Source organism: Oreochromis niloticus, linkage group LG10 (genome assembly GCF_001858045.2).
Source record: "Oreochromis niloticus isolate F11D_XX linkage group LG10, O_niloticus_UMD_NMBU, whole genome shotgun sequence".
In the NCBI taxonomy this organism is placed as follows: Eukaryota; Metazoa; Chordata; class Actinopteri; order Cichliformes; family Cichlidae; genus Oreochromis; species Oreochromis niloticus.
Window position 1 is genome coordinate 565,581 of NC_031975.2, and position 11,841 is coordinate 577,421.

Sequence of the window (11,841 nt, forward strand, 5' to 3'; positions counted from 1 at the left end):
ATGGAGATAATGATTTGACTCCAGGGGACATCTTGAAGTACCCCGCTAGAATGGACAAAACAGGGAATGACCAGAGATCAAATGAAAGTATGATCGTTGAACCTGAAAGTGACATTCAAGACAATGGCATAAATGACACACAAAACTCAGACAAACAGAGTGACAGAACAGAGTCTGAACGATATCCTAAACGAAACAGGAGAAGGCCAGATTACCTGAAAGACTATGTCCAAACTGCAGAAGACGACCAAACATCGCTGACTGTAGATTACTGTTACAGGGTGATGTATAACATACCAAAGACATTTGAAGAAGCTATGCAGTCATCGAACTCTAAGTGTTGGTCAGATGCTATGGAAGATGAAATGAGATCCTTGAAAGACAATAATACGTTCACTCTAACCACGCTGCCGGAAGGTAAAAATGCAGTGGGAGGGAGATGGGTGTATGTGATAAAAGAGAACCCGAATTGGACTAAAACATTTAAAGCAAGATATGTTGCTAAAGGCTATGGCTATAGCCAAGTTCAAGGCATTGATTACAAAGAAACCTTTTCGCCGACTGCAGATATGACATCAGTGCGTACTCTGATGCAATTAGCAGTACAGTACAACTTTAAACTCCATCAAATGGACGTGAAGACTGCTTATTTGCACGCCCCAATCGATTGTGAGGTGTATATGCAGCAACCAGAAGGTTTTGAAGTAAAATCAGACACAGGTGAAAAACTGGTCTGCAAATTAAACAAATCACTATATGGTTTGAAACAATCTGGCAGAAACTGGAATAAGATGTTACATAACCATTTATGTGAAAAAGGTTACAAACAAAATCCTGTAGACCATTGTGTATATTCCAGACAGACAGCGAGTGAGACAGTGATTCTTATCATCTGGGTTGATGATGTAATCATAGCTGCCAACAGTGAAGACGCTATCAGAAACGTGAAACAAATGTTGAATGAGAAATTTAAAATGAAGGATCTTGGTGAGCTCAAACATTTCTTGGGTATTGACTGTATACAAGAGAACCATGAGATAAGACTAAACCAGACACGGTACGTCACAAAAATCCTGGAAAAGTTCAAAATGTCTGACTGTAAGCCACGTTCTACTCCTTGTGAACTCAAAAATGACTTTGATGCACATGGTGAATCAGTTGATTCAGGAAAATATAGAGAATTAGTGGGCAGTTTGATTTACTTAATGACATGTACAAGACCAGATTTGAGTTGGATAGTGAGCAAACTGTCACAATCTCTGTCTGAGCCAAAAGAGCATCATTGGACAGCAGCAAAACATGTATTACGTTACCTTAAGGGGACACTAAACAAAGAGCTGTGCTATAAAAGGACAGAAGGAAACCTAAATCTTATAGCATACAGCGATGCAGATTGGGCCACAGATTTGAGTGACAGGAGAAGTACAACGGGTTATTGTTTTGTACTATCCAAAAATGGGCCAGTCATCTGTTGGAAAACCAGGAAGCAAGCTACAGTAGCTTTGTCAAAGTGCGAGGCAGAGTACATGGCGATGGCCGCCACAGTACAAGAAAGCTTATACCTCTCACAGCTACTTAATGGCATGGACATTAAAAGGCACTATTCACCAGTTACCATTCTTGCAGACAATCAAGGTGCAATTGCATTGTCCAAAAATCCGATAAACTGTCAAAGATGTAAACACATTGATGTCAAGTATCATTTTATTAGGTCTGCTATAACTGAGAAGGAAGTACAAGTTAAATATTGTGCAACAGAAGACATGGTAGCAGACATCATGACTAAGTCTGTAAGTAAAGTGAAAATAGATAAATTTACGCATATTTTGTTTGGAACATAAATGTTAATATGTGTATATCATGTAAATGTGTAATGTACAGTGTTAAGAGCAAGTGGGGGTGTTGCCCTATCATATATGTATGTGCTCTTAATCTGAAAGGTATAAATACGGAAGTGTGTGTTCAATAAATGATGGCGCAAAGGAAGGCGTGTGCCTCTGATGTAAAACTCTAACAACGTGTATGTGGTTTATTCCTCCATGAGATGTGCGAGTTACCACGGTATTTCTGCCCTAGAAAATGGAACATGCAACAATGCTGCAGTGTTCGTTTGACTTTGGGACCTGAAGCGGACGGAGTTTAGGACCCAGGTGACTCCCAGATTTACGAGCACCTTAGTCCTACAAATACGGCAATAACGACGGCCCGCTTGCATGTTCTACAAAAAAAAAACAAACAAAAAAAAAACTTTGTTGTGTATCTGACGGACAAACACCAAACCAGTTCCACATCACTGAAGTTGCACCATTTTTACAAACCAATTCTGGTTCATCCGTTTCACTCAACAATCCACTTTCCCCCCTTCTCATTCTCCATTGCCGCCATGTTTTTTCGGCCATGTGCGTATGAAAACAAATGCACTGCGCATGCGCGTTTTACCCATATTCTATCGTGATATTTGATTTTCTTATCGTTGCCTAACATTGTACCGGTATTACCGTGAACAGTATAATATGGCCCAGCCCTATTCCCGATGACATCACCTCATGGTGCTTTCTGTGTCGTATTATGATAAAGTCATGTAAAGGTAGTAAAGTGGCTAGGATGATACTGAAGTCCAAAACTCTGAGCCTCATCATTCAATTCACTTAAGAAGAACTAAAGACAGCAGCAATGAAGTCCTTCCAGAACATGTCACGTGTTCTTTGGTAAACCCATTGTTTCTTATAAAACACTTTTCTATGCACCCACTCACACAAGTACTTTTTGTATACAAGTGCTATACTGGGTGTTTAAGCTGCTGCCGTCTGGCAGGAGATTCAGGCTGCTGAGGTCGCGGACAAACCGACTGAAGGACAGCTTTAACAACAGGACAACAGCCCTAATCAAAGCAAACAGCTGACCTGATTGGCTACCTCCCTGGACTTTTTTGGGGGGGGTAACAACAATAACATTTATATTCACAACAAGGTGCAATAATAATAATAACAATAACAATGTGCAATACACGTACGCTTATTCTTCTCATTTTTATTAAGTTACTGTGTTGTGTCGTTTTGTGTTGTAGACAGTTCTCCAATTTCATTTTACTATTGTACTATGGATGACTGTGCAATGACAATAAAGAATTATCTTATCGATCTTTCTATGTAACAATCACACACATTCATACTTCGATAGAAGCATCAGAGAGCAACCTGGCAACTTTCCGAAGGATATTTGGCATGCAGGCATGTTTGACAACCAGCAACCTTCCAATTAGTAGATGACCTGCTCTACCTCTGAAGCTACAGCTCATGTCATGATGGGGTAAGAGGCTCAGTGGCTGTAGAGTTCCACACGTCGGGCAGTTACAGGTCACAGCTTCCTCACAGATGACAGAAAACATGTTTGTGCCATTATTTAAACCTGAGCTCCTGAATACAGTCAAAAAAATGTCTGTAACTCTTCAATGGGTCATGAGACAGTTTAAGTTTAAACTGTGCACTAAAGTGTGCAGCTCTATAACTGTAAGCTCAACATTGTATATGAGGTTTTGTGAGTGAAAGCACTTTCCTGCTGCTGCTGGATGCAAGGCTGAGTTTAAAAAGCTACTTCAGGATGAGAACACGCTTCTTTTTATCTTGGAAACGTAAACTAGGACGTTTGGTAGAGGGGTGGAGCAAGACCTGACCAACAGAATTTCAGTACGATCCTCATCGCTTTCTCTACAGTGACAAGATAAAGGTATTGGCAGCGGAAACTTTCCAAGTGCTGTTTTTGTTGGGCTTTATTAATCACGCTGATCAACATAATACTCAATGCAAACGAGACATGAGTAAGGAACTGAGGTGTGATACCATGTAACAACAACATTGTAGAGAATCTACTTGAAGACAACATACGGACTATCTTTGAGGGCGTAAGTCCATTGTCCAGCTGGAGGCGATCTTCTATGAAAGCTATCCCGAGCTGGCTGTAGCTCTCCACGGTGGCTCGAGCGACTGCCCTGAACGGCTGGCCAGGGCAACACGCCACAGGGAGACAGCAGTCGGACAACTTCAGCACCTGCACACAACACATACACAACACAACTCACAGTGACACGTGTTAGAGTTCAGCATGCCCCGCCTACTACATCATCACCTGGTGTTCAGGAGGGGTTTGGAACAGAAACAATGTTATAAGCCTGTAATGATGGTCACGTGTCCATTTTTAACCTCACTTCATAAAAACTAAACTAATAACAACCACAGCATCATCTGAACAGCATCAACGGCTCCATCAGCACAAACCAGAAGAACACATACTTTATCCCATATTTGTTAAATGCATATTTTTCGGTGTGTTACATTTAACATTGCTAAAATACTAAATATGAAAACCATCATAACCACCAAAACCATTAGTATCCACATTCTGCATTGTGCGCCGGTTCATTCAGTGTAGTGTTTTAAAGAGGCACAAGGAAACAACGGCCTCATTTACACTGATGTCACGTTAGCACCTGCCAGCTGCATGCTAGCTACAGACGCTTGTATTACAAACACACTTAAGTACAAAGACCTGGTAAATTACTCCGATTTGTGACGGCAACATTACAACAATGGGATCGTCCCATTAGCATGGTGGGTAGCTAATGTTACGTATGGCCGATGCTCCCTTCTCTTCATAGTTCTGTATTAAAGTACAGCCAACTCTACATTCAGCTGTTTTTCTTTCCGTTGGAACAAGCATAAAATAAGAGCCAGCTCATTAGGACAAAAGTGACAACCAGCCAATGTGTTTAAGCCATTTAAAAGAAAATTGTTATCACTTTAGAACCACGTCACTGACAAACATCAGCATTCACATAAGCTTAAGCCCTCAGCTACAATTAAGGGAACTTTCTGAATTTGACAAAGTGAAGTAGGTTTACTTATTTGGACACTAAACGTTGTTACAGTCTCTTGGTGAGCAACGGTGAGGACAAACATGGTGTTTAAATTATGAGTTTCTTTGAAAGAAATGGAGCATTTCTGTTGTTGTTTTAATCTTGCCTGTAAATTAGCATGACATGGGACCTTTTAACTTTTATTGAAAGACTGCAAAAGTATCTCAGTGTAGTAACTGATGAACGTCTCCAGTAAAGGGCACTGTTGGGCTTCTTTTCCTGGAGCAACTCTCCTGTTATTAGTTTCATTATTACAGCGTCCAATCTGTCAGGGGCAGAGGATGACTACTTTGAGGAATAAAGTTTTGTTTTACACTGCAGAAAAGCTGCGATCAAGAGAAACTATTGAATAAATGAGCAGATACCTCCACCTTTTTTCCCCTGAGCTTACAAAACAAAATCCAAATTTTATTCATTTCATTATATTTTAATTTTGGCATTTGTCTTTATCCCTCGGGTCCTCTACCAGAGGCTGGGAGCTTTAGGGTCCTGTGCAGTATCTTTGCTGTTCCCAGGACTGCGCTCTTCTTAGACACCTGAGCTGTGCTGGAGCCAGTCACCCAGTCAGTGTTTCATTTATATTTATATACATATACATACACACACACACACACACACAAGCTTGTTATTTCATAATGAGAACAGAAGTTAAGAAAGCACGGTGCCTACTTTCTTATTAGACGGCCGATGAGAAGGAGAGCCCACTTTATGTTCTGTAGCTTCTATGATGAAAAAAATATTGTCTATTCGTGGAGCATAAACGGTAGAGGACCGCAGGAGAACAGTCCACTGGCTGAGGTCCTCACATACCTGGGAAAGTACAGACAGAACAGACGACAAGTTCAAACACTACAAAGTGTTAAACATAAAGTAGTTAGTAACAATAGTCACATGTTTTCTGACTGCCCCATTATCAAGTATGGTATCAGCGTGGTGTACAATGTGACCGATATGAAAGTGTTGGGCTAAGATGGCTTTAGTAACAGAGTTATTTCATTGTGGGAATGGCCTCAGCATGACCAGCTGTTAAAGCTCCGATGCAAAGACTCGTCCCTCATACTGTAACAGCTGACCTGTTCCTCTGCATTCACTCTTCCCATGCTTGTGCAAGACACGAGTGGTAGTTACAATCACCTCGTTCTGTTTTCATACAAGGGTGGATCCTGATTCTAACACTGCTCAGCATTTCACCATGCTCCATTTACATATTCTACATTACTCAGTCTCGCAGGCCAGACCTGAGGTACTGGCCTGCGGAGATATCTATCTATACACACACACACACAAAAATTTAATTCCCCGCTCGCCCCTGCAGGCGGTCTATCCTGCAGGGGCTCTTCTGGACAGAAATCTCCAATGTTGTTCCCAGGATCTGCTGGAGCCACTCGCCTAACTTGGGAATCACTGCACCGAGTGCTCCGATTACCACTGGGACCACTGTTACCTTCACCCTCTACATCTTCTCCAGCTCTTCTCTGAGCCCTTGGTATTTCTCGAGTTCCTTCTTTCTGATGTTCCTTTCATTGGGAACCGCTACATCAATCACTACGGCCATCTTCTTCTGTTTGTCTACCACCACTATGTCCAGTTGGTTAGGGGGTGTCTCCCATTTTGACCTCGGGACTTCCAAGTTATACTTGGCACAGATGTTTCTGTACACTTTCCCGGCCACTTGGTTATGGCGTTCCATGTATGCCCTGCCTGCTAGCATCTTACACCCTGCTGTTATGTGCTGGATTGTCTCAGGGGCATCTTTACACAGCCTGCACCTGGGGTCTTGCCTGGTGTGATAGACCCCAGCCTCTATGGCTCTTGTGCTCACAGCTTGTTCCTGTGCTGCCATGATTAGTGCCAGCATAGTGGCTTAAGGAAAACAGCAAACACCAAATGAGCTACGTCTCAGTCTACAAATGTTACATTCCACAAAACAAACAAAAAAACAAAACAAAAAACACTGAACCAGTCTTGCTGTCAGAATAAACTGGAATATAACCAAGCCAATTCCCGGGAATGATTCGCTTACTGCACTTTACCAGCTGACAGCTGGTGTGTCTGATGTACTGGCCACCTGGTCAAATGTCAGTCAGCAGTGCCCTGCACTCTCAGTGGGAGCTGCTTCAGGTGCTTTCCTGACAGAAAGATGACTGTGGGTAGCACCTAGTAATCATCGCTTTGAACTTTAGCCAGTGGTGAACCACATCTGCATGCTGCCATTTGACTGGCCGATAAGAGATTTGTGTGAATGGAGTACAGGCTCTTTAACAGCTGTACCTATTAAAGTGCCTGTGACTGTATGCCATATGTATTTGAAAATATGTCTCTATTTCAGTTTTCTTGAACTTATTTGTAGTTTTGTGTAATGTGTTTGCCTTTATTCTGACAGATGCTGCTGTTACCCAGTCATAGAGCTGCATAACTGCCTGTAAATTCTGCCATTCTGGCACTACTCTGCAAGTTCAAATCCACACAATCAAGCCAATGAAAAAGTAGGATGTAGCACTGCACCAGGGTCTGGCCATAGACTCAGAGCAGCATAAGCACCTTCTATATAGCACAGCCATGCACAGCTCACAGACACCAGTGAGACTACAGTGAGACACCAGTGACACTACAATGAGACACCAATGGCACAAGGAGCTTCGTGTTGCTGCTGCTGCAGCACACACACACACACACACACACACACACACACACACACAGTATCACTGAGTGAACGCCAGCCTAACTCGCAGCTTTCCATCCGTTTAGCTGCGGCACAGCTTCAGAAAGGTGTTCAGCGTGCTGTTCAGGTCAGGCTCCGTGGGGACCTGCGCGTGTGACAGCCCACCGCACACGCGCGCGCGCGCACACACACACACACACACACACACACACACGTCAACCTGCCGTTAGTAGGATTTTAAAGCGTTCAGGAAGTACTCGCTCGCCACGGTATGACGTAAGCGTGTGTCCGGTGACCAACCTGAGGCTCGCTAACATACACGGCCTTATCTCCCCGCTGAAGAAACACGTTGTCCTCGAGCTGAAGCGAGCCTGAACGCGCGCGCGTGGCGCGGCGCGAGCACAGGCTGAAGCTGAAGCTGCTGCTGTTCAGCCGGGACAGACTGCTCCGGATCAGCGCAGAGTAGCACCTGTGAAAGCGCACCCACATGTAGACGTAGCACAGCGTTATGAGCATGTTAGGCTGCGCACCGAGCGCCCATGGTGGCTCCTCAACTGAAACCAACTCGGAAGCATCGCTGCTATATGCGTCCACAGCCGTGAAGCTAACGCTACAGCTCTTCTTCTTTGGTTTTAGTGGTAGGTAGCAACAAGCGGCGGGGCGCATTACCGCCATCTATGCGAAAATCATCTCGGTTTCCTCTTCGGGTTTTTGCATTTTGCCAGCTGTCCGACGGGATGACTGCATTAATTATAATCCAGGTGATCTAATGGAGCATTGTTTACATCCAGTTTGAACGTCTCGGTGTCGCGTTTGTTTACAGTCCTTAAATAAAGTCAGTCATTCACAGTGAGTGTTCAGGTTCTTCATATTCTCCTGCCAGCTTTTACGCAAGTGACTCTGTCCTGTCCATGTCCTTCCATATGTCATGCTTCATCGTGCTAACAAGCTACCAGCGGCTATGCTGAAGCTGTCGTGGTCCATCAGCTGCTGTAAGGAGGACGTGATGAAGCCGACCGATGATCAGTGTGCACGCGGTCTGCGTCAATATGATGAACACAACATATGATGGTTCAATCACCATTGTTGATGCAGACTTGTATCGTTGGAGCTGAATGACTGTCCAGAGAGCTGTGATGTGCAGCAGCAGGTTGTGCCCTGCTGTTTCCAATAAAACTCGTCTGTGTCAGATTCTCCCATTTCCACTCGCACTGCAAAAGCTGGTGATGTTTGAATACTTTTAGAAAATTAAACTTGTGATCTCTGCACAGAAGAGTGAGAGAAGGAAGGAAGCTGAAGTTGTTAATGAAGGAGGGAGAGAGCGAGATATTCCCGTACATCCAAATACATGCATACAATTAGCATAAAAGTGTTATTTCAGAAAAGATTAGTTGGAACTAAAAGTCACTGTTTTTGGAAATGTCTCCTTTGGCGTTTAATTTAAAAAAAAAAAAAAAAGTCAAGAAATGTAGTAACAAAACCATAAAAATGGTGCCATCTACATTTTCCATCCAGTTATGTTACACAGACTGGTGACATGTCCAGGATGTACCTGTCACCATGTTACAGCTGGACAGGCACCAGTCCCATGTGACACTGTTATTTCATGGGAAATTAATTTTAACACTATATTTTTTCACCACAAATCGTTGAATTGTTAGACTTTTACTAGAAATGCAACTCAATCTTTGTTGTCAGCCATGCAAAATAGTTGGCAATGATACCAATTAAATGAAATGTGAAACATTTTTGGTTATTTTGTGCACATCACACCACAGACAAAGATTGTAGTTATATGAAGAAAGTTAGGTTCAATAAATGCTTCCTATTCTTTGATGAAGAAATACATCAACAAATCAAAGCCGTTTGTCATTCATTGGGGTGGCTGTGGCTCAGGTGGTAGAGCAGATCAGCTGCTGACTGGAAGGTTGGTGGTTCGATCCTCGACTTCCCCAGTCTGTATGCCAAGTATCCTTAGGCAAGATACTAACCCCAAGTTGCCCTCTGATGCATCCATCAGAGTGTGAATGTAGATTAGTTTGCACTTGCGTTTAGAAGTGCTTGCATGAGTGGGTGTGAATGAGGCATGTTGTATACAGCGCTTTGAGTACTTTGGGAGAGTAGAAAAGCGCTATATAAGAATCAGTCCATTTACCATAAATCCAAGTTCATGTTAAAATGCTTTGGTTACAGTGTCATGTATGAACAATAATATTTATTAATAACTTTATTTTAATAAAGTTATTAACTTTATTTGTATATACATTATGAGTTCACTGGCGTGAAAGTGTGCCCCTCCTTCCTGATTTCCTCATTCTTGTGTGTTTGTCACACTTCAATGTTTCAGATCATCAAACAAATGTAAATATTAGACAAAGAGAACACAAGTAAACAAAATGCTGTTTCTAAATGGTCTGATTAGTGTGAATGCTTGAAAAGCATTCACAGTATTGTTCTTCTGTTTCTCTTTATTAGTGTGAATGCTTGAAAAGCATTCACAGTATTGCTCTTCTAATCTTTATTAGTGTGAATGCTTGTCAAAGCATTCACAGTATTGTTGTTGTAATCTTTATTCTATTTTATGTTCCGTACGTTTTTTGTACTCTCTCCTTCAAAACCGTTCAACTTAGAAATACCATTCAAACACCGTTAGATTCCTCTTCTTTTGGACATGACTGCTTGTATTTTTCTCATTTATAACATTTATATTTTTAATTTTATTCAACTTTTTTCAACAAAAATTTCCCATGTATTTCAATGGAGAGACCCTTCAAATTCTCATTCAACTCACTCCTCTTTAAACTGTATCTACTTCCACATACATTGACGTAGAGCCACCATTCAAACTTTAAAATGAAGACAAGACATTCAACTATTCAACTTGTATTTATCTTTCCAATATTTATTATACTTTTTCTTCAGTTCCAGTTTAAGTTTCATCCTTTTTTACAGCCATTTCAGAGTTTATAAGATAAGATAAGATAAGATGGCCTTTATTAGTCCCACAGGTGGGAAATTTGTTTTGTTACAGCAAAAGTGCAAAGTTATGTAGCAGAAATTAGAAAACACTGGAATGCAATAAAATACAATAAAATAAAATAAAATACTATATACAATAGAATAAAATAGAATAGAATAATATATACAATAGAATAAAATAGAAATACAAATACTATATACAACTGAGTAGGAAAATACAAAAACAACTTCGTCAGAAGAAGAATTGCACGTATAGCAGTCTTATTGCACATGTGTGGGTTTGTGTGTTTGATCAGCTGCAAAAGTCTTTATTGTAGAGTCTGACAGCAGTGGGGAGGAAAGACCTGCGAAATCTCTCCGTCCCACACCGTGGGTGCCGCAGTCTCCCACTGAAGGAGCTGCTCAGTGCTGTCACAGTCTCATGCATGGGGTGGGAGATGTTGTCCAACAGGGATGACAGCTTAGCCGCCATTCTCCTGTCACTCACCACCTCCACTGGCTCAAGAGGGCATCCTAGAACAGAGATGGCCCTTCGGATCAGCCTGTTCAGTCTCTTCCTGTCCCCAGCAGAGATGCTGCCCCCCCAGCAGACCACACCATAAAAGATGGCTGAGGCCACCACAGAGTCATAGAAGGTCTTCAGGAGTGGGCCCTCCACTCCAAACGACCTGAGTCTCCGAAGCAGGTACAGCCTGCTCTGCCCTTTCCTGTAGAGGGCGTCTGAGTTATGAGTCCAGTCCAGTTTGTTGTTCAGATGAACACCAAGGTACCTGTAGCTGTCTGGGTGTGTATGGGACGGAATGTTGCCGCTAGAGTGAAACAGCTCAACTGCTAGAGTGGAAGCAGGTCGAAAATTAATCTTAAAATCTTTTTTTAAAACTGCTGCTGTGTCCACAGCGTTTACTCTAGCGGTATGATTTTACCCTCAAAACGTAGCCATCGCTGTCCTCTTTCATCCAATGTGTTTATTATTGTAGGTGTTATGGTTCTGTCATAAATGTCACCAATGCACAGCCTCCTCCCTCCAACTCTTCCATAGACTCCAATGTTAAAATGGCTCAGAAAGTTCCTTTGAAAATCAGAAGAGCAGGCTGGCTTTACACTGTCACCACGTCCATATAATAAACTCCACAGGCATGAAAACTGAGAATTAAGTAGACTAGACATTGCTGTCGCTCACGGTGAAAGAATTTTGTCAATACGACATGTACTTTTCATTTGGGAGCGATTTGTTTGGGGCTGACTTTTCTGTTCATTTTAAGCAGCAAAAGTGAGGTGCATGTCTGTG

General features: G+C 42.2%; 1 protein-coding gene and 1 long non-coding RNA gene across 4 annotated transcripts in view; one reads left to right on the forward strand and one right to left on the reverse strand.

Annotated features, from left to right (window-relative positions):
* hlcs (holocarboxylase synthetase (biotin-(proprionyl-CoA-carboxylase (ATP-hydrolysing)) ligase)) overlaps nucleotides 1-8,587 on the reverse strand; it is a 51,309-nt gene extending 42,722 nt beyond the window's left edge. For all 3 annotated transcript variants that reach the window (XM_005462981.3, XM_025910719.1, XM_005462980.3), the window contains exons 1-3: nucleotides 7,875-8,587; nucleotides 5,582-5,722; nucleotides 3,885-4,047 (exon numbers count right to left, since the gene is read on the reverse strand). In XM_005462981.3, the coding sequence (XP_005463038.1) occupies nucleotides 3,885-4,047; nucleotides 5,582-5,722; nucleotides 7,875-8,249 (679 nt within the window). In that variant the 5' untranslated portion in view covers nucleotides 8,250-8,587. The remainder of the gene's footprint in view (nucleotides 1-3,884; nucleotides 4,048-5,581; nucleotides 5,723-7,874) is intronic.
* Nucleotides 8,217-9,330, forward strand: LOC102082224 (uncharacterized). The gene is made up of 2 exons (XR_267699.3): nucleotides 8,217-8,335; nucleotides 8,524-9,330. It is a non-coding gene; the product is annotated as an uncharacterized LOC102082224 (long non-coding RNA).
* Nucleotides 9,331-11,841: the final 2,511 nt, after the last annotated feature.